General features: G+C 43.9%; 1 protein-coding gene across 2 annotated transcripts in view; it reads right to left on the bottom strand.

The window, feature by feature from the left end:
* The window catches only part of itga9 (integrin, alpha 9), a 550,508-nt gene that overhangs the window by 300,973 nt on the left and 225,484 nt on the right, over positions 1 to 24,051 (bottom strand). For both annotated transcript variants that reach the window (XM_068032283.1, XM_068032284.1), the window contains one exon: positions 22,357 to 22,514. In XM_068032283.1, coding sequence (XP_067888384.1) covers positions 22,357 to 22,514 — 158 coding nt within the window. The remainder of the gene's footprint in view (positions 1 to 22,356; positions 22,515 to 24,051) is intronic.

The following is a 24,051-nucleotide window of genomic DNA, read 5'->3' as shown; positions in this document are numbered from 1 at the left end:
ATTGGTACCCTGCTGATGTATCCAGCCAATGAACAGTGCCGTTAGAGACTGCTGGACACAGTGAATATTCAAATGAGCAGGTAGCATGAAGTTAGAATGTTGCCCACATTGCAATCAACGGGTGTGGGTTAATTGCTCAAGGTGATCCAGTGCCTATTTTCAATAGCTTTCCAATTTAGCCCTCATTGGCGTGGAATTGGACTTCACTAGAAGCACGAAATGAGCTCAGAATGAATTGGCAGCTTGTTATACACCAGGCTCAATTTCCTTATCCCGCTTTGCGGAACATCTCCGCTCAGTCCGCAAGCAGGACCCTGAGCTTCCGGTTGCTTGCCATTTCAACACTCCCCCCTGCTCTCATGCTCACATCTCTGTCCTGGGATTGCTGCAGTGTTCCAGTGAACATCAACGCAAGCTCGAGGAACAGCATCTCATCTACCGATTAGGCACACTACAGCCTGCCGGACTGAACATTGAGTTCAATAATTTCAGAGCATGACAGCCCCCCACTTTACTTTCATTTTTAGTTATTTTTTCTTCTTTTTTTTTTGCATTCCTTTTTACATTTTTTGCATTTATTTCATTTCATCTTAGTTTGTTCAGTTTGCTTACCCACTGTTTTTTTCAGGTTGTTTTTCTTCAGGTTTGCACTTGCTGATGTTCTATATTCAGTATATTCACACCTAATCTGTACTAATGCTTTGTCTTTCAAAACACCATTAACATATTGTTTGCCTTTGCTCTGTGACCTTTTGGTCAGCTATGTGGCCTGGTCCAATCTGCACCTTCTCCTTTGTTATCTCTTGCCCAACCCCCACCTCACTTGTTTATAATCTGTGACTTTTCTAATATTTGTCAGTTCCGAAGAAGGGTCACTGACCCGAAACGTTAACTCTGCTCTTTCCACAGATGCTGCCAGACCTGCTGAGTGAATCCAGCATTTCTTGTTTTTCTTTCAGATTTCCAGCATCCGCAGTATTTTGCTTTTATTTCAATTTCCTTATCCACTGATTTTTTTTCTTCTGGTTATTTCCTCCACTTTGCTTTCGAAGGGATGATCAGGGTGCTGATATGCCCTTACAGGTACTGACAGCCTACTCTGGATATGCAAATGACCCTTTCCCTGGGATTTGGGATGGGGTTTCCGGCCTTGGGCAAAGGTGGGCAAGGGTTCTGTGCTTATACCAGCAGAGCAGTGCCCAGGGATCTCCAGGTCATTAAAAGTACACCACAAATAAAATAAATCTGGTTAAGACAGAACCATGAATTTAGAATAATGTAAATGCTAGACCAACATCTGTCCTGGATACACGACCTGTGCCAATAAAAGCAAGGACAAACTTACTGCCACAGCATCTGGGCTCCAGGTTTAATGGCATCAAAATGTATTTATTATTGAGTATACTGAAGCCTTAATGCACTTCGAATTTAAACTGCTCAATTCAGAATTCTTCTTCAGTTCAACTGGGGTCATCCCATCGAAATGAATGGAAACATAAAACTGTCAACAGAACATGCGACAACCCTACAATTCCTGGCTAGGGTGGTATTTCATGGAGATATTTTGATTGCATGTTGAAAGGAAACAGCTGGAAAGTTTTGTATAAGAATTATGGAGAACTTTTAATTAGATCTTAAATAAATAATTTACCATTTTCTTTCATTTTCCTGTTCCTTATCCAACGGTAGAGCACACATGACCTTTCATATATCATTTCAGTCACAAAGAGAAGAATTATCATGAAAAGATTCCAAATAAATCTTGTTCTTTTTTTAAAAAAACTATAAATTACTTTGTATTTCATACATGAACCGTTGTAGAGCAGCTCATGCAGAATACCATGATAAATTTCTTGCCACATTATGAAATTCAGATTGCGAAGTTGGCGTGGATTTTCCTCCACTATTCCACCCAAATTTGGGAAGGATAGTGGCAGAAACAATAGGAAAATGAGGTAGTGAAACCTACCTTCACCTCTGCTCAGACCATAATTTCCTTACCCCTGTATCCCTGCTAGGAAGTCTGTTAGCTGCTCCTTTTGTTCCAGCTGTTGTTAAACGCTGACGGAAAAACAGGGTCCAGATTTCCACCTGATTTGCCTTGCTGTCGCCACCGTCTCCACTAATCGCAGGGGACATCAAGAGAAGGATGACAGTATTCCCTGAGTAGCTGCAATAAGCCCCCTAAGTTGCAGGATGAGTTCAGGGAGCTTAGCAGTTGACTCCTATTCCTCCCAAAAACATACCCACTGAAGGCTTCTTCACTAAAACACTATGCAAAACTGATGTACATAGAACTATAGAAAAGTTACGGCACAGAAGGAGGCCATTCAGCCCCTCATGCCTGCGCCAGGGGACATGGCCGAAGTTGCTGCAAGGTCCAGGTGGCACACAGAATTAGGAAAATCCATGACCATTTACTTGTTACATAGCTATGACATCAGCATGGTGAGCTCCATGTTTCGTATACTAACTTTGGGGTAAATTTAAATGAGGCTTTACTCTGGGCAAAATCTCATTTGTCAGGTTGGGGATCAAAGAATTAGGCACAGTTTAGACAGCTCAATTGGTGGGGTTCCCAGATCTCTGGCAATCATTTTTTTCAATCACTAGAAAACCTGGAACACCATGAATTAGGTCCCACTGACCTGCACACCCAATTCTCTGAGCTGCATCTGCATTGCCAAGGCACCATGCCATTAACATAGCCTTGCTGAATCTAGCCCATCATATCACCACGGTTTAAAACTACTGCAAACTCTGAGTTAACAGTGAGGCAACAAAATAAATTATTCCTAACTAGAATTTCTATAACCTCTAGATATTCCAAAAATCACATATGCCAAGTAGAATGTATTTTGTTACTAATCTTTCAGAAGCTAAAAAGACATCCTCCTGCCAATGTTTCAGAATTACAAAACTAGCAATCAAGCATGAGTTAGGAGGCCAGATGTTGGGTGGAGGCATCACTCCCTAAATAAAGTACTACTCCCACAAGAGTGGACTTTTTGCTTATGTGGAGACTAAACACCAAGATGAGCTAGTTTGACTGAAAGGCCTGTTCCTGTGTTGCAACCTCTATGTATATTGGAGATTAAAAATAGAATTCCACTGGTGGATTAGAATTTTCCAGGGTGGGAATTGAAAGAGATGGAGAGATGTTAGTTGACTCATTGCTCACCTTGTCTATACAGAGACAGCTGCCAATAAACAAAGGAATTGGATGCTGGGTTCTAGTGCCATCTCAGTTAAATTCAAATTCCCAGAGGTTATGATGTACAATGTCCCGGTCAGTCGAGCTATACTCAGAGGCTTACATATAGTTCTGGTCACTGTGACACCAGGACCACCCAGTCCTTAAACAGAGGAGAGCAATGAGACTAATCACCAATGTCAGAGGAGCTATGAGATTTGATAAGCTATGGTTCGCCACTCTTGAAAAAAGATCTGTCAGCAGGGACCATATAGAGATATAAGATAGGAGAAGGAGCTAATTCTAAACAGTACTTTTAGATATGTAAGGGCATAGGTTCAAAGGGGTAAAGAGCAGAATTAGGACAGGTGCCAGGCTTTACACAGCTATTGATTGACAGCTGAGGCAGGTTGCCAAGGCAGACCCTTGACACTGAAGGCATTTAGGAAATGGCTAAATACTGCAGGGTTGATATTCTGGAAAGATGTAAATAAATGGGCCGAAGTTCCTTTTTCATCTGTACCTATCTAATGAGTAAAGCTGCACAGTAATAATTGCTTTTTCTGGTAACCAAATCCAGATGTTCATTACTTTGAGGAAAATGACTTCTGGTCCTTAGTTTTGCTTGAGGTTTATTCATTTTATACTCACTTCTCCATTTCCTGTGGTCACTGTCCAAATTAAATAGCATATTTACATCTGCATTATCTATATCACCAGCACACTAGAGGCCAGGACCATAATCCTATTGATTAAAAAATAGTTCAGCTCTGTGAGTTTCTCTTCATAACTTAGGACAGAGAATTTTTTTTCTTCTTTCATGGGATGTGGCCATCACTGGCTAAGCCAGCAATTATTGTCCATCCTTGAGTGCCATTGAGAGGGTGGTGCTGAGCCGCCTTCTTGAACTGCTGCAATCCATGTGGAGTAGGTATACGTACAGTGCTGTTAGGGCGAGAGTTCCAGGATTTTGACCCAGCGACAGTGAAGGAATGGCAATATAGTTCCAATCAGGATGGTATGTGGCTTGGAGGGGAGCTTGCAGGTGGTGGTGTTCTCATGTATCTGCTGCCCTTGTCCTTCTAGATGGTAGAGGTCACACGTTTGTAAGGTGCTGTTGAAAGAGCCTTGGTGAGTTGTTGCAGTGCATCTTGCAGATGGTACACACTACTGCCACTGTACTTCGGTAGTGGAGGGAGTGAATGTTTAAGGTGGTGGATCGGGTTCCAATGAAGTAGGCTGCTTTGTCCTGGATGGTGTCAACCTTCTTGCGTGTTGTTGGAGTTGCACTCATCCAGGTAACTGGAGAGTATTCCATCACACTCCTGACTTGTGCCTTGTGGATGGAGGACAGGCTTTGGGGAGTCAGGAGGTGAGTTACTCGCCACAGAATTGCCAGCCTTTGACCTGGTCTTGTAGCCACAGTACTTATATGGCTGGTCCAGTTCAGCTTCTGGTCAAGGGTAACCCCTAGGATGTTGATAGTGGGGAAATTCAGCAATTGTAATGCCTTTGAATTTCAGGGGGACATGGTTACATTCTCTCTTGTTAGAGATTGTCATTGCCTGAATATTGTCAGGACCCATAGCTTTTGCAGTATCCAGTGCCTTCAGTCGTTTCTTGATATCATGAGGAGTGAAACAAATTGGTTGAAGACTGGCATCTGTGATGCTGGGGACTTCAGGAGGAGGCCGAGATGGATCATCCACTCGGCACTTCTGGCTGAAGATTGTTGCAAATGCTTCAGCCTTGTCTTTTGTACTGATGTTCTGGACTTCCCCAGCCTCCTCCTCCTGTTAGTTGTTTAATTGTCCACCACCACTCACGACTAGATGTGGCAGGACTGCAGAGCTTAATTCTGATTGGTTGGTTGTGGGATCGCTTAGTTCTATCGCATGCTGCTTCTGCTGTTTGGCATGCATGTAGTCCTGTCTTGTAGCTTCACCAGGCTGACACCTCATTATTAGGAATGCCTGGTACTGCTCCTGGTATGCCCTCGTGCACTCTTCATTGAACCAGGATTGGTCCCCCAGCTTGATGGTAATGGTAGATTGGAGGATATGTCGAGCCGTGAGGTTACAGATTGTGGTTGAATACAATTTTGCTGCTGCTGATGGCCCACAGCACCTCATGGATGCCCAGATTTCAGTTGCTAGATCTGTTGGAAATCTATCCCAATTAGCACAGTGGTAGTACCACACTACACGATGGAGGGTATCCTCAAAGGGACGTCATTTCCACAAGGACTGTACGGTGGTCACTCCCACCAATACTGTCATGGCAGATGCAGCTGCGACAGGTAGACTGGTGAAGTCAAGGTCAAGTAGGTCTTTCCCTCTTATTGGCCTCCTCACCACCTGCTGCAGACCCAGTCTAGCAATTATTCCTTTGGGACTCTGCCAGCTTGGTCAGTAGTGGTGCTACTGAGCCACTCTTGGTGACGGACATTGAAGTCCCCCACCCACAGTATATTCTGTGCTGTTGCCACCCTCAGTGCTTTTTCGAAGTGGTGTTCAACATGGAGGAGTTACTGATTCATCAGCTGAGGGGGGGCAGTAGGTGGTACTCAGCAGGAAGTTTTGTGCCCATGTTTGACCTGCTGTCATGAGATTTCATGAGGCCTGGAATCAATGTAGAGGACTCCCAGGGCTACTCCCACTCAACCGTATACCACTGTTCTGCCACTTCTGGTGGGTCTGTCCTATCGGTGGGACAGGACATACCCACGGATGGTAATGGTGGTGTCTGGGACGTTGTCTGTGAGATATAATTCAATGAGTATGACTTTGTCAGGCTGTTGCTTGACTAGTCTGTGGGACAGCTCTCCCAATTTTGGCACAAGCCCCCAGATGTTAGTAACGAGGACTTTGCATGACGGGCTGTTGTCGTTTCTGGTGCCTAGGTCGATGCCAGGTGGTCCATCCGGTTTCATTCCTTTCAAACTTTTCTTTAGCGGTTTGGTACGTGAGTGGCTTGCCAGGTCATTTCAGAGGGCATTTAAGAGACAACCACATTGCTGTGGGTCTGGAGTCACATGTGGGCCAGACCAGGTATGGACAGCAGATTTCCTTCTATAAAGGTCATTAGTGAACCAGATGGGTTTTTACAACAATCAATAATGATTTCATTGTCACCATTATTGAGTCTAGAGATTATTGAGTTTAGAGCAACACACCAAGGCACCTTAGACAGCACCTTACAAACCCATGACCTCTACCAACTTGAAGGACAAGGGCAGCAGATGCATGGGAACACCAACACTTGCAAGTTCCTCTCCAAGTCACACACCATCCTGACTTGGAACTATATCACCGTTCCTTCACTGTCGCTGGGTCAAAATTCTGGAACTCCCTTCCTAACAGCACTGTGGGTGTACCTATACTCCACATGGACTGCAGCGGTTCAAGAAGGCAGCTCAGCATCATCTTCTCAAGGGCAATTAGGGATGGGCAACAAATGCTGGCATAGCCAGCAACGCCCACATCCCAGGAAAGGATGAATAAAAAAAATTGTAGAATCACTGCTGTTTTTTAAAAATCTGAACCCTCTCCAAGTGACTGCTGCCCTTTTAAAGATTGGATGTCCAAACTTACAATGATAAAATAAAATTTAAAAAATTTAAAAAAATAAATGATAGTAACTTCACTTATACAGTACTTTATGACACTGAAGCACTTTACTTCATTCATTACCTTTGGTAAAGTAGTAACTGTTCCTATGCATTTTACAACATCAACAGCACAGAAACAAGCATAAAATGAATTATCAGTTAATCTTTTTTTCATTTACTGGTATTGGTTGATGTATAACTACTGACCGAAACCCTTGTAAAAGTCCCTGCACTTCAAATATGGCGTGGAACCTTAAACATCTTACTGAATCATTAGAAGAGAAAAACAACTTATCTGAAAGACAGAAAATGTGACAATGCAGTACTTGCTTAGAAATACACTGGAGTGTCAACCTAAATGATAAGGTTAAAACTCTCCAATATGGAGCTCTGATCTACAATCTACTGACTCAAGGCAAGACTGCCCCCAACGACTCACACTCATGTGCCTTGTCTTTGCAATAAAGTCAACCACTGAGTGAATCTGTGAGGAGCAGCAATGGAGGATTTAATATCTAAAAGTACTGATGGCTGAAATCAAAGGTGACACACTAATCACAAAATGGCAGAGGATGCAAACTCCAAATGTAGTCTCAACAATGACTAAAATTGAGCTGTTTCAATTTACAATCGGATGTCCTAAAAATATATTGCATTGTGAATATTAAGCATATTGATAACTGTCCCACATAAATTGGCTGCATTCAGTGCATGGTCAAACATGCAATCTTTTTCATGTTTGCTAATAACAACAAATTGCATTTATGGAGCACCTTTAACTTAGTAGTATTAAGCAGTATCTTAAAGGAGAGAGAGGCAGAGGGGAGAGCAGTTTAGGGAGGAAATTACAGAGATTGGAACCTAGACAAGCTGAAGGTATGGCTGCCAATGGTGGAGGGAAGGAAAACAGGGATGCACAATAAGCCAGAATTGGAAGAAGGCAGAACTCTGGGAGAGGTATAAGGTTGGAGTCGGTAACAGATAAAAAGGGGCCATGGAGGGTTTTGAACAGAAGAATGAGAGATTTTAATTTGGGATTTTTCTGGACCAGAAGCCAATGTAGGTCAGAGACCACAGGGATGATGGGTGAATGGGACTTGGTGTGAGTTAGGGTACAAGCAACAGAGCTTAAGTTTACTGAGGATGGAAGATGGGAGGCCAGCCAGGAGATCATTGGAAGAGTCGACCCTGGAAGTAACAAAGGCATGAATGAGAGTTCAACAGCACATGGGCTGAGACGGGGCAGAGACGGGAAATATTACAGGGGTGGAAGTAGGCAGTCTTGGTGATGGAGAGGATATAGGTTCATAAGTCCAGCTCAGGGCCAGGGTCAAATAGGATGCTAAGGTCACAAGCAGTCTGGACAATGGCTTCAGCCTTCCCAATATTTAATTGAAGGAAATTTCTTCTCATCCAATCCTGGACAAATTTGGGCAAAACAAAAGCATGGCAAATCAGAAGCCATGGAGCATTAAGGGAGATGATGATGAGATGGAGCTTGGTGTCATCAGCCTACATGTGAAATCTGATGATTTTCTGATTATATAACCGAGGGGCAGCACGTAGAAGAGAAACAGGAGGGGGCTAAAGATACGTCCTTTGGGAACTCTACAGTTGACAATGTGGGAGTGGGAAGAGAAGCCATTGCTGTAGATTCCCTGGCTATGAATAGATAGATAAAAATGGGACCAGGTGAGGGCAGTCCCACTCAGACAGACAATGAAGGAGAGACTTTAAAGGAGAATAATATGGCCAACCATGTCAAAGGCTGCAGACAGGTCACAGTCACGTAGGATGTCATTTCTGACTTTAATATTTCAGTGTAGTGGCAGGGGCAGAAACCGGATTGGAGAGGTTCAAACAGAGTTGTGAAAAAATGGGCACGGATTTGAGAGATGACTCCATGTTCAAGGACTTTAGTGGAAAGAGAGGTTGGAAATGGAGGCAGTAGTTTGCAAGGACAGAGGGGTCAAAGGCGGGTGATGATGGCAGATTGTCAGGGGAGGTGGACAATGCCTGAGGAAAGGGAGCTGTTAACAATATCAACTAATATGGGCACCTGAAAGAAAATTGGTTGGTCAGCAGTTTAGTGGAAACAGAGTCGCGAGAGCAGGAGATGAGTCTCACAGAGACGAACTTAGAAAGGGCATGAGCGGAGATAGGAGAGAAACAAGAGAAAGATGTGAGTTCAGGGCTAGGGCAGGGGAAATCCTCAGGGGAGGTTTGGCTTCGTGGACTGTGGAAGAGAAGGATGGGGCAGAGGCAGCTGAATGGTTGATCTTGATATTAGTGACAATGATGTCCATAAGCTTCTTGCATGTATTTTTGGAGCTGAGTGTGGAGCAGATGGAGGAGAGAGATTTAAGAGTCATTTGGCAATGGGGAAGAGAAGCTAAAAGTTATCTTTGCCTTCCAGGATGATCCTAGAGTAGTGAACAATTTTGGTACAGGAGATTAGGACCAGATAGTGTTTTATGTGGTGCAACCAGATCTGACAATATATAGCTCAACTAATTTTCGCCAAGGACACTGGAGTGTGCATCCCTTGGATTTAAAATTTAGACATTCACTTTGTTCATCACCGGCACACTGTGGCTGCAGTGTGTAACATCTACAAGATGCACTGCAGCAGTTCACCAAAGTTCCTTCAACAGCACCTTCCAAATCCACAACCTCTACCGCCTAGAAAAAAAGGGCCGCAGACGCAAGGGGAATTTAAGAGTCATTTGGCAATGGGGAAGAGAAGCTAAAAGTTATCTTTGCATTCCAGGATGATCCTAGACTAGTGAACAGTTTTGGTACACCTGCAAGTTCCACTCATCATACATCATCCTGACTTAAAAGTATTATTACCGTTCCTTCATCGTTGCTGGATTAAAATCCTGGAACTCCCTATCTAATAGAACTGTGGGTGTACCTACACCCATGGAGTGCCGCAGTTTAAAAAGGCAGATCATCACCACCTTCTCAAGGGTAATTAGGGATGTGCAATAAATGCTGACCTTGGCAGCAATGCCCACATCCTATGAGCCAATTAAAATATGGGGGCCATAACTTGGGGAACGACTGCATCAGGGAGAGCAATGGCATTACTGGGGACTACAGCATCAAAGGTGAAGCTGAAAGAAATGATTGAGAGGTTGGCAGCTCCAAAAATATCGTGGGAAATAGACTAGACAGTTGAGAATCCAAAAATGCCATTGTACATGACTTGGGGAGAGTTTTTTCAAGTGTAATCACAGAAGAAAGTGGTAGTTGGAAGGGGAAAGCAGTACAGGAGGAAAGGAAGTGATCTGAGATGGCCTTATCTGTGGTTGAAATGATCGGAGTAGAGAGACAACGTGAGATGACAAGGTCGAAAAGGTGGCCATAAATATGGATAGGAGAGTTTATATGGAGGAAAAGGTTCAGGGAGGACAGGAGGGCAGTGAAGCAAGAGGAGAGGGCACCATGAGTCGAGATGGAGATTGAAAAGTTGCTTGGTGCTGGTGGTGAGCAAGGAAATCAATGAAGAGATTATCAGTGAAGATAATGGGCTGCATTTTACCAGCTCCCTGACGTCAGGGGTCATGGCAGCGGGGCACGGAAAATATCTCCAGGAGAGGTCTTCCATGGGCCTCAACGCTGGGAAGGCCCTGCCCCATTTTACCGGTGTCGGTGAGGCCTCAGGGTGGCCCCACTGCCACTCAGCAAAAAAAATTTAATTTAAATATGTTAATAAAGGTTAATGAATGAATAATGACTTATCTTGTAGCGATGGCAGTCCTACACTGATATTCCGGCCAGTGGCCGAAGACATCCGAGGCGGAACACTGGTGGGGAGGGGGGTTGTGGGAAAATCTATTACTATTGGGCGAGGGGATGGTGGGAAGAGGTTGAAGGGCAAAGATATCTAAGTTTGGGGGTGAAGTTTGGGACCACCAAAATAGTTTTTCGAGGGGAGAGGGAAATAAATAACTTGTTAGGTCATTGGTGGGGGCTGTAAGAGGGGCTTCGTTCTTTTATTGAACGTATAAATTTAAATTACACTTGCAGTTCTCTTCAAAAATGTGAATGTCTTGTAAGGGCTTGAAGCCCTTTAAAAATGGCACTGGCGGCTGCACAGTGGCACTGGAGGGCATTGCCTGGGACGGAACGCCCACTCCCTCTACATCATTGGGGGCGGGCGTTGCAACCCCTCCATGTTAATGAGCCACTGCGCGAAACATCGCGGCGGCTCCATGGTGCACATCTCACATGTGTGCCGTGCCAATCCAGAAGCTCACCGCCGACTATAAAAATTCAGCCTATGTGTTGCCTTTCATTGTGTTACACGTGTTTCATATTTGTTGTTTTAGTGCACTTTACCTTACCTTCATCCACACTATAATTCATGTGTTATTCCTCAACCCTCCATTTAAGGGGTGATTTTAATGCTTGTCTTAGGGAACCTCGTCCTTGGGAAGCATTGTAAGAAATGGGATCCCTTTAAGAAATAATACTTCTCAGAGTATTACAGAATTCTTATAGAAACAGTAGGCATAATATGAAACAGACCCACAGAAGAGGTATTTTTCTCAAAAAGGACAGAGAAGCAGTTCCAGGGTCATACTGGTGTAAACAAGATAGGGAGAAATGATCATGACATTCCCAAAGAGGTCATATAGAAGCCACTAGACACCATAGAGATTCCTAAGCTGATACGAGGGAACCTTGTGTACCCCAAGTGTCTAATGAAAGCTAACATTTGACTTCGAGCTGAAGTGATGGACAAGAGGGAGGTGACGACCCCGATATCTCAGGTACCTGTCCCGTATTCATTGGTCAGAAGGGTTCGAACAATTGATTGACAGAGGGGGAACTACCAGCCCCTAGAAATAAAGTATTTAAACAATTGCACTGTTTGAAGGAAAGAAGGGGAAGTTCCCGAAGCTTAGCCTGGGCTGAGCGTTAGGCTTCAGCTAACACTTTGGTTAGCTCTAGAAGACTGAGGACCAAAGAGGCCACCCACATCTTACGTGCCTCATCCCTTAGGAAGATTGAGAACTAGAGGCCTGCTCAGGTCGGGAAAAAAGAACCTGACCCGAACCCGACCGAACCACAGTGGACCCGAGCCCTCCCCGGCCCGAGTCCCTCCGATTTTGCCCCGAGCCCAACCCGACCCTACTCAACCCGACCCGACCATCCCTTTACTTACCTTCCGGCTCGGAAGCTCCAGGAAGCTGCACTGCATGCGTGATGACGTCACAGTGACGTCACTCACTCACTGCGCAGACACAGTTTCATCCCGGAGTCCCAGCTCAGGTATGTTTTTTAATTTTAATACTTACCGACAGAGCACTTACCGTATGTGTCCGACCCGACCTGACCCTACTCGACCTGGACTCGGCCCGACCCAACCCTACCCGACCTGGACTCAGCCCGACCCGAGCCGAGCCTGAAAGCTGTATCCTGAAGATGGGCCCGACCTGACCCAAACCCGACACATGTCGTCGGGTCCTGTCGCGTTAGGGTCGGGTATCAGGCCTCTACTGCGAACACCATTCTGCCCCACTGTATGATCAGTAATCCGTCCAATCTGTCATGGGTTATTAGTCTTTTCTGTCTATTTAGCTTATGCATCATCATATTTAAACTGCTACATCTTAATATACATTATATTTAAACTGTTGCTTCTTAATAAACTATTTTTAAATCACATTATGAGCTCAACCCCCTTCTTTGGGTATCTGTGACTCCCAAACCTAAATCTTATAGCCTGAAGTTAAAAAAACGATCCCTTTAATGTATCGCTTATACCAATGATTTGGACAGAAAGTTTGATGTCATTGTAGCATTACTATATTTATCTTCCCTGTTATTGTTAATAGCAGAACAGGCCATGCTGAATTCCATTAATCACTGCCTCACAGACAGAGGATTTTCCATTTATCATCACCCTCTGCTTTCTGTTGGTAAATCTCTTTTGAATCCAGCCAGCAAATTCTTAATTTTCATTTTAATTTCTAACAGCCTTAATTTGGGGAAAACCTCATAAGGAGAACGTTATTAAATGTCCTCTGGAAATCAAAGTTATGGCAAACGAATTGTCCTTGCCCTCTAATTAATTGCACGCTCAAAGAAATCCAGTCCATCAAAGAATTTATAATTTTCTCAATTTTCCATTGTTTCTTTGTCTTTTTGCTGTTCTGTTCTCTTTTATCTGTGTTCTTCTTCACCTGTACATACCTATTATAAATATCCATGCCTGATGTCTCACTATCTTTCTCCTGCTGCCTTTGACTGCCTGACTGCACAGCATTCCCATTAGGACAGGGGCTAGTTTGTGCACACATTTTCTAATTAGCACAAGAGTTTTAAACAACAAATCTGGAGGCCAAATAGAGCCTAAAATTGATGGAGCCACCAAGGAAATCCCACAGTACAGGCATGTATAAATGGTGTACAAATAGAGGTTTTTCAGTGCAGATGCTGAATATACAGAACATGTTCCACTTCATTTAAGTAGTGTGGATCACAGACGACTTATTGAGCAGACACTGCAAGGCTTTGATTTAAACTGCAGCTGAGGGCCAGGCCATACACAGGTGGTCTACAGGTGTGTCTACAAATGCCAAGTTCAGTGGCTTCAAGCCTTTAGGCTGTTACTTAAATTGCAGGCAAATAAAGCAGCAGGGTTCCTCAAATCAATTGGAAAGGTTGTTATTGGCAGCACTTCTGTTCCCATTTCACACACACAGGGCACTGTATGAATAACGTTCAGGGTGGAATGCAGGCTGCATTTCACCAACTAGCGTCATTAATTGAATAAGGTAGGAAATCAATATACCAGCATCACACACCATCAAATCAATAGTGGATTTTGGTGGCTATGCCAATATTCTACTTCTCTTGTTACTTTACTATTTACCACACAAGTGGATTTCCTGCGGTGCTGCCCAAAGGCAGTTATAGGGGTAAATTTTAACACAGCCTGCCCAGCGTGGGCCCAATGCTTTCCCATCCATGTCTACCTAATTCACCTCATAACACCAGATAGCATCTTCGGCTTTGCAACATCACTTTAACTTCCATGTTTGGGAGGCCCACCAGGGCCCAACCCTAACAGCTGAGCCACAGCGTTAGTTGTGGAGTGGTCAGAAGAGGACAAGATAAGTCTAAAAATTTAACTTCCTATGGAATCCTTAAAGGCCAAGAAAGGTTCCTCAGTATCCTCAAGGAGTCCTTTCTTTCTCAGCTCCTAGCGCCAGCATTAGCTGCAAAATTCCATCGCCTCCACCCATCAGCGCTAACGTTATACTGTTCCCTTAGAACCCATCATCCTTTGGCTCCTGACACAATTTATGCTGCTGCACCCCCCCCAACTCTGTTGCCACTCCCACAAGTTTTGGGCGGGATACTCTCACTTTATTCAAATGAAGACTGAGAGTTAAAATGGTCCTGGCACAGTGCTAAGCCTCCCACAGGTTTTCCCTCCCACCCTGCATCCCAGCCTATCCTGAAAGCACCTCCAGATAAAATCCATGCCAGTATTATCAATGTTATTGAATTTCAAAAGGAGAATGTTTTAATACAATGATAATAACTTGAAAGTACATGGGCACATTACATTTAGGATGTGAGTAACTCCAGCATGGTAAGATCCGATTCCCCCAATTTTAGGGATTGTTTTGGTTTGCTTGGATTGAAACTCTGCTCACTAACTGGATTTCTGCCTTGAGTTGGTGTAGGAATCAACTTCAAAATAACAGACTTCAGGTTGGCTTTTTTCTATGCTCAGACTGAGAAGAATTATATGCCCATTAATCAGGAAAAATTGTCCTGCTAGGCGTTTACAGCTCTTTGTTGGCTTGGTCTGCCTCCACCTAAATACAAGACATCAGATTTTGACTATATCATTACCAAACACCAAAAAATAAACCAGGGGGTTAATAAAGCTCACAATCTAATACCAATCTCTCAAGCATTGAGCTTTGAAATATCTTCTTAAGCACCACTAGAAATGCTATTCCTGACTTTGCTTGCAATACGCATGTCTTTTTTTCTGTCTTTCAGAATATAGTCATGGCACTCAGATCAAATGAAAAGTCATTGTGCATGAACCTCATTGAGGTAAAATATGAAGACTACTGTATGAAGAGTCCTACAGGAAAGAGAGAGCATTTCGGTCTGTAAAGTGCTGACATCAAACTGTAATAGAGTTATTAATATGCTTTATAGAACGTTTGTGTACAGCACGGTGGTTTCCATAGTCTCTCAACATTCCAAGATATATTCTTAATCCCTCTAGAATGTCTTTTGCTTGAACTCTCCTAAACAAAATATACAAGGCCTGGATTCACTTCTCAAAACCTCTCGTAAACAGTATAAATTGGCTACAAATCCTTCTGGAACCTGGAACCAAAGACTTTCAGTATTGCCGGTAAAGTTGATTTACAATTGCCACATGGTCCCATCAAACCTAGTTGGAGGCAACTTTAAAAAACAAAATGTTCACTGAATATAAATTGGAAAAAATTCTCCTAAGATGTATTTCATAATTTTTTTGAGAAACATGTTTGAAGAAGATTTATATTTGTGCTCTTTGAAACAAGATTTCTCAAACAATAAAATCTCCAAATTTACAATGCCAGAGGGATATAGAAGCAGCAACACTTGAGGTGCAAACGTGCACAGCTCACAATCCAACAGGGGGGGTCTGATAATAAATGCTGCTCATTAGTGCTTTCCCCCAAATTGTACAACGTACCTCTTGTGTGGTAGGAGACGTTATGATTTGTGGCTGTATAATTGAAGCCTGTCAAAGTGAATGCATCCATTGTGAGGCAACAGGCAACTTCATGAAATAATTCCTCTTACTGCCTCTTCATGAACCCTTGCTATCTGTGCATTACTCAACAACGCTAAAAACTGCCTTGCACAACCAAGTGGGTTGTTTTATCCCCAAGATAGGGGTAAGTCTGAAAAGCAATATCCAACAGTCGAGAGCACAAGCCCAGACAAAACTTCCGACAGTTTACAGTTTGATTAGTTTTCCAGCTGGGTCTGTAAGCCCAGTTTCAAACACTGGCGTAAACTATTTATTGTTGGCACTGTCTAACGACTCAGAGAACTTACATTATTATAACATTTTCACATCTTCAGGACATCTTAAATGTGCCTTACAACCAATTAATTAATTTAAATGTAGTCACTGTTGTTCCAACAGGCAAGTGCAGCAGCCAATTGGTAGACAGCAAGATCCCACGAACAGATGAATGACCAGTTAATCTGTTTTTGATCGTGTTGATTGAGATATAAATATTGGCCAGGTCACCAGGAGAACTCTCCTGTTCTTTGAATCTTGCTATGGAGACTTTTACCTCCACCTGAACAGCCAGATGCAACCTTGTTAGAATATCACATCCAAAAGACTGTGGCTGGAGTTTTTCCAGCTCGCTGCCAAGATCAGCAGCGAGCTTCAAAAGCAGCAGCGCGCACGCACAGGATTCGCTCTGCCAAGCCGACGCGTTATTTAGCCCGGCAACGGCCATGGCATCTGGCGCCATTGCATAGGCACCAGCGCCATTTTTAAAGGGTTTGCAGCCCTTCCAGTTAATTTACATATTTAAGGGAACAGTCACTATAAATTGAATTTTAAAAATGTAATATATGATTAAAGCCCCTCTTCCACCCCGCCCCATGAGTAAAGACTTTATTGATTGACCTCTCCCCCACAAAAAAAATTATCTTCTGATCCCAACCTTCCCCCCACCGAACTTTATTCACTTTCAACTTCAACCCCTTCCCACCATCCCCTCCACCAATCGCAAGAGTTTTCCCCGCTCCCTCCCGCCCTGAAAACGTAACTCCTCCCTCCCGCCCCCTCGTGTTCCGGAGTTCCGAAGGTGTGGAAGTTCTGGCAACCAGCCGGAATATCGGAGCGGGACAGCCATCTCAACAAGGTAAGCATTAATTAATTCATTGATATTTATTTCCATATTGAAATGAGGTTCCCATCGCTGTGTGGCGGGGCGGGACGGGGGGGGGGGGGGGGGTTGCCACCAGGAGGCCTCGCCGCTGCCGGTAATATGGGGCAGGGTCTTCTTGGAGCCAAGGCCCATGTCGGGCCGCTCCCGGAGGTATTTTTTGGGTCCCCCTGCCACAACACCCGACATCAAGGGGCTGGTAAAATCCAGCCCAGTGCTCTCAACAGTGCATTGAAGTGTCCGCCTAGATTATATGCTCAAATCCTAGAACTGAGCTTGAATCCACAACTATCTAACAATGGTAAGAGTGGTACCGCTGGGCAGATTTGTGGGAGTAATTAGTAAGTCCCTGGGGCCTGCTTTAAAGGGATAAAATATTAGCCAATCAATCATTTGTATATTGTCCATTATAAATTGTGATGTAACAAATTTCCAATCAAGTAGCTGCAAACAAGTTTGACCACAACTTTTTGGGATGAATTCACCTATCAAGTAGTTCCAGTGGGAAACCAAGTTAGAAGGGAGAGCAGGTCACACAACTGGTCCAACAGCATTGTAGCTGTGCCTCCAACCTACCCTCCCTTCAAGCATGGCTCCCCTCTATCCAGTCCATCAGAGGCCGGTTAATCCTTCATATGTCTGAATTGTTAGGAAAACAAGAATGTGAATTTCTCCCATAAATAGCTCAAATACGCCATTAACTATTCTGTTTTTTTACTTCCTATTATTAAATGCACAAATAACATAACAATGTTGTGCACAATCCTCATCCATTATTTTGTCATCTCAAGGCCCCATTTTTCTGGAGCTTTTGGCACTAACTCTCAAGCTGATCAGGTTTCACATGTATGTTGACAACACTCAGTTCAACTTCACCACCACCTCTCTCAACCCGTCCAATACTTCTCATCTGTCATGTTGCTAGGCCGATATCGTGTTGAATGAAAAGAAGCTTCCCCCAATTAAATACGAGACGACCAATATCCATATCTTCTCCATCACCAAGTCTACCTTTACCTGCATAATATCACCCGCCTCCACTTCTGCTTTAGCTCATCTGCTGCTCCACCCTATCTCCAGTGCTTCAACCCTCTAAGATCTTTGCGCTCCTCTAATTCTGGCCTCTTGCACGTCCCCAATATTCACCATTCCACCATCGGCAGCAATGCCTTCAAAACTGCGATGGTGGGATTGGAACCCATGTTCACAGGGGATTAGCATGGGCCTCTGGATTACTAGCTCTGGCACAGTGGCGCAGTGGTGGGGCGGCACAGTGGCGCAGTGGTTAGCACCGCAGCCTCACAGCTCCAGCGACCCAGGTTCAATTCTGGGTACTGCCTGTGTGGAGTTTGCAAGTTCTCCCTGTGTCTGCGTGGGTTTCCTCCGGGTGCTCCGGTTTCCTCCCACATGCCAAAAGACTTGCAGGTTGATAGGTAAATTGGCCATTATAAATTGCTCCTAGTATAGGTAGGTGGAAGGGGAAAATAGGGACAGGTTACGATGTGGTAGGAATATGGGATTAGTGTAGGATTAGTATAAATGGGTGGTTAATGGTCGGCACAGACTCGGTGGGCCGAAGGGCCTGTTTCAGTGCTGTATCTCTAAAACTAAAACTAAAACTAAACTGCCTAGGCCTGAAGCTCTGGAATTCTCTAAGTAAACCACTCCATCTCTTCACCTCTCTTTCCCCTTCAAGATACTCCTTAAAACCTATGTCTTTGACCAAACTTTTGGCCACCTCTCCTAATATTTCCTACTGTAGATTTTGTTGGATAGCACTCTTGTGATGTGCTTTGGGACATTTTGCTTTGCTAAAGGTGCTATTTAAATGTTGCTTGTTGTTACTGAAGCATCAACTCATAGGGCTGGATTTTACCTGCTCCTCAGCATCGGGGGTTATGTCAGGGGGGCCTGGAAAATACTTCCAGGAGAGGCCGCCATGGGCCTCAAAGCTAGGAAGGTCCCGCCCCATTTTACCAGCGGCAGAGAGGCCTCGGAGTGCCCCCCACCCACCCCACCCTGCGCTGCTCGGCACCGGAAACATAATTTAAATATTTAAATAAATGTTAATCAGTGTATATTAGCTTACTTTTTGACGACGGCCATCCCATGCAGATATTCTGGCCGGTTGCTGGAACTCCCATGCCTTTGGATCTCCAGGCAGAGATCCGAGGCAGAACACTGGTGGGGAGGGAGGAGAAGTGAAGTTTTCGGGGCAGAAGGTGGGGGGAGAAAGAGAAAACTCTTTCTATTGGCTGAGGAGATGGTGGGAAGGGGTTGACGGACAAAGTTAATGAAGTTCCGGGCAGAAAGTTCAGGATGGGAAGAAAAGTTTTTTTGAGGGGAGAGGGCAATAAATGAATCAATTAGTCATTGGGAGGGGGTGGGAGAGGGGCTTTGAACTTTTATCAAAGTTTTTTATGTCACTGAAATGTACATTTCTCTTTAAAAATTTCAATAAGTTGTAAAGGCGTGGAGCCATTTAAAAATGGTGATGGCGCCTGTGCAGTGGTGCCGGACGCCATTACCGGGGACGGAGCACCTGCCCCCTCTATGTCATCGGGAGTGGGCAGTTCAGCCCCTCCATGTAAATGAGCCACCATGTGAAATATTGTGGCGGCTCCGCAGCGCACATATCGCGCATGTGCCACGCCTTCTTAGAATAATGGCGAAAATGGCGAAGAATTGCTATAAAAATTCAGCCCATAGAATCATAGAGCACTTTTCCATAGCATTGCAAAATTTCCCTTTTCTACATGTTTGATAGGTACCAAATTAGCTTGTTAGCAAAATTGAAGCTCATGGGATAAAATAGGCAGCAGCAGATACTAAATAGAAGACAGAGAGTTGTGGTGCATAACTGTTATTCAGAGGGAGGGAGGTGTACAGTGGGGTTCCCCAGGATTCAGTACGAGGACCACTTCTCTTTCTCATATATATTGATGACTTGGACTTAAGGGTACAGCATGCAATTTCAAAATTTGCAGATGACACAAAACTTGGAAATTCAGTAAAAAGAGTGAGGAAGATAGTAATAGACTTCAAGAGGACATTGACAAGCTGGTGAAATAGGCAGATATATAGCAGATGAAATTCAACTCAGAAAAGTGTGAGGTGATACATTTTGGTCGGAAGAATGAGGAGAGACAACCCAAGCTAAATTGTACAATCTTAAAGGGAGTGCAAGAACGGAAGCCTGAGTTTTCACCATGGAGGCAGGAAAAGGATCCATTTCATTTTTGGATCCCACTCCCAGGAGGAAACTGATTCAAGTTAAGATTTTCATGTGGGGGAGCCCTTAATTGGCATGGAGACAGGTTTCCTGTCCAATTAATGGTAGCAGATGGTGTGTGTGTGTGTGCGTGCATGCGTGCGCCGGGAGGGTGGCCCATCTACAGGGTGGTCTTTAGCTGTATCCCCATCCAGGCAGGTAGGGAGGACCTGTGGGCCTGTCAGGAGCACTGGCACCCCAGCCTGCTGCTGGGTGGCCAGTTCCAGGCAGTTGATTTGCCCCCTGTCGCGTTGGGAAACTGGAGACTGACTGGAAAATTCTAGTTGGCATCCTAAATTCATCTTTAACAAGGCTCTTAATGAGTCTAATTGCCTGTCAACCTTGTGGGGGTGGGTGGCCTTCCCGGGCCCCGAATTCATCTCTTCCAAAATGTCTGGCACCGGAAAAGGCATCCTGCAACTGACATGCTGCTGGCACTGGTATTTTTGTGGCCCTCCACCTCTGTTCCTGCCTTTGGGGGCCTAAAAATTCAGCTCAGAGAGACAATTGGTATCTGTCGGCAAATGTTTGAAGGTGGCGGGGCAGATTAACAAAGCAGTTAATAAAGAATGTGGATCCTGGGCTTTATAAATAGAGGCAGAGAGTACAAAAGCCAGGAAGTTACACTAAACCTATACAAAACACTAGTTAGCCCCCAATATAATATATATTTGTTAGTTAGTAGAACACTAGTTAGCCCCCAGCTGGTGTACTGTCTCCAATTCTGGAAAGCATACTTTAGAAAGGAGGTGAAGTCTGTGGAGGGGGTACAAAAGAGATTTACCAGAATGGTTTCAGGGATGAGGGATTACAGTTATGTGGATAGACTGGAGAAACTGGGGTTGTTCTCCTTAGAGCAGAGAAGGCAAAGAGGAGAATCATGAAGGTTTTAGATAGAGTAAATTAAGAGAAACTGTTTTCAGTAGCTGAAGGGTTGATAACCACAGAACATAGATTTAAGGGAATTGGTGAAAGAATCAGAGGTGACATGAGGAAAAGCATTTTTATGTAACAAGTGGTTAGGATTTTGAATGCACTGCCTGATAGGCTGGTGGATGCAAATATAATAGCAGCTTTCAAAAAGTAATTGGATAAATACTTGAAGGAGAAAACATTGCAGGGATGTGGGAAAAGAGCAGAGACTAATTGAATTACTCTTCAAAAGAGTCCAATGGGCTGCATGACTTCCTTCTGTACCAAGCTATTCTAGGATTCTATGATTTATCCCTTTTGAAGGTTATTATTCAATCTGCTTCTACCATTCTTTCAGGCAGTGCATTGCGGATCATAACAACTCTCTGCATAAAAAAAAACTAATCTCCCATCCAGTTCAATTACCATTAACTTAAATCTGTGTCCGCTGGTTACCAACAATTCTGCCAGTGGAAACAGTTTCTCATTTACTCTATCAAAACCCTTCATCCAAAACCTGCCGACAGCATCCTGTCCCTGATTTAAATCCCGCTCGCTTATCAAACCTGACCTTGATGAGCTCAGCATCACCCCATCTCCCAACACACTGACTTCAGAATTCTTGCTTTCCTATACAAATCCCTCCGTGGCCTTCACAACACCTTTTCTGCGTTAACCATCCTTATACTTGTCTTGGATGGCATGTAATTAGTATCAAATTCAGAGCAGTGTTCAGCTACAGGACTTGGGGCTGAATTCAAAATGCTACAGAAAGCCCAAATTTTAAGTAAGGGACTCTCCAATCCTGCTTCATTTCAAACTATAATCCATCCTCACAAGACAGCTCGACATCCCCAAATTTTAACACAAAAGCAAAATACTGCAGATGCCAAAAATAGAAACAGAAAATGCTGGAAATACTCAGCAGGTCAGGCAGTATCTGTGGAAAGAGAAACCGACTTAATGGCTGGAATTTAACATTGGGCAGGACGCCCTGCCACCGGCAAAAAAGTCGGGGGCGAGCCTGCCTCCACCGGGCCTGGGGAGCCACGCAGGGATTTTTCGCTCCCCAAGTCCTTAATTGGCCTTGGGCGGGACTTCCACCTAAGGGCCTTAGTTCATTGGCTACCTGCCGCTTGTGGGTGGGTAGCCATCACCCCACTCCCAACCACCCGATTCTAAAATAGCCCGAAAGTAGGAACATGCCAGGAAACTGGCATGCTGGCCAGTGCCAGGAAATTGCAGACCTGTCTGCCTCTAGTCCCACCTCTGTGGCCATTTAAAAACTCAGCCATCTGTTTCACAAAACCTGGTCCTTAGTTTCACCAGTTTAAAACAGAATCAACTGGCAATAGATTTGCAAATGTCCCTTAAAGACAGAACTTAGCTCATTATTAAATAAGATGAGGTGCAGTGGACTGACCTTGACAATGACGAAGTAGTGCTTGCAACTCTCCTTCCTGGAGGACAGCTCAATTTTCTCCATGACCTGGCTCACCGGCTCACTGGCATAGATGTAAACCCTGGCCTGTAGGCCTTTCTCTTTCTTCACTGCATCTGCTGTCAGATTGTAAATCAATTCTGCAATAAAACATTGAAGGATTAGTCAGTGAGGTTATTACAGCATACGGTGTCAGAACAACAGGCCAGCATTTAGGGCAACAAGGACAATTTCGTTACACTGCAACATCAAAGGTAATGAGATTCTACTGACAATTAACCTCAATGAAATCAGCACCTGTGTGCAATAATATACATCGAAGAAAAATCACACAGCTGGAGGATTCCATGTTGGCAATGTGTTTGGACATACTTGTGATAACCCACTGATGCTGCTTGAATTTCACTAACATAATTTTTCTAGTATTCATCACACAATGAAAAATATTACCCTTCATTTTTTATTCCTACAGTCAATCCATGGTCAGGGGTTTGGATCTTGCTGCGGCAAGGGGTAGGGTATGTTAAATACAGAGTTTAGGTAGCATATGGGTTTCAGAACAAACATCAGCAAAAAATGGTGCAGATTTAAAGTTCCTATAGACTTAGCAGGTAGGATACACTAGTAATCACTGCAGAAGAAAGAACTGAGTGGGAGACACAAGAAAAGAAACAGACAGACAAAGCTAAAGGGAAAGAAAGAGATAAAGAAGAGACGGACGGAGAGGTGGGACAAAACAGAGCGAGTGAAAGAAAGGGAGACAAGAGCAAGAGAAGACAGAGGGACAAAAGAAAAATGCAAACAGATGAACTGACAGAGAGACTGTGAGGGAAGGGGAGAATTAGATAGATAGAGAGAGAGAGAGAAAAGTGGGGGTGGGGAGTGGGAAGAAAGGCAGAGGCAGACAGAGAGCGGCTGTCACCCCACAAGTCAAGCAGCAAAATAAAAGCAAATACCATGGCTGATCCAAGCAGACTTCACTAACAAGCTCTTGTGGATTGTCTAGGGGGAGGATGCAGGTGCATAATAATTCATTTTAATTTCTTTACAATAAAAGAAAATTTTCAAAAAGTAAATGAAAATAAATCAAGTTGCTACATCTTAAGAGTGGGTTGCTAAGCAGTGAATTTTATATTATTGGGACAGATTTTCTCTTTGTTCTAATTTAATGTTTCAAGATTTTGACAGTTCTGTTAGCTGACCTTTTATGATACTCCTCCTGAATTTTGCTTATTTTGTAAGATAAGTGTTAGTCAATCACGGATAAATGGAAAGTCAAGGAGAGCTGGTTCTAACTCACGGGGGAAATGTAATACCGGCTCTTACATCATATGGATAATTGACAATGTGTGTACGGTCTGTAAGTTGTATAAATTAAAATGTATTGCTTTATGCTTCTTGTTGGTCTAGATCTAGTAAACGCAGCCATTAAACTCATGTCACAATATTCTCATCCTGGTCTGTCATGGCCTCTCATCTTCCACTGTGCCTTCCTACTTTTGAAGACATCCAATCAATTCCAACAGTCACACTGCAGTGAGATGGAAACACAATCTGATTGTTCGTTTATTTTTCACTCTTAAATTTTTGCGCGATCTGCATGGACTGACCTCGGTTAATGTGAGAGGTTTAAATCCATCCTGATTTTCACTTGGAGAAGCAGACACTGGGTCTTGA

Source organism: Heterodontus francisci, chromosome 5 (assembly GCF_036365525.1).
Source record: "Heterodontus francisci isolate sHetFra1 chromosome 5, sHetFra1.hap1, whole genome shotgun sequence".
Taxonomy (NCBI): Eukaryota; Metazoa; Chordata; class Chondrichthyes; order Heterodontiformes; family Heterodontidae; genus Heterodontus; species Heterodontus francisci.
Note: the sequence above shows the minus strand (reverse complement) of the source record. Positions and strands in the feature narration are given on the sequence as shown.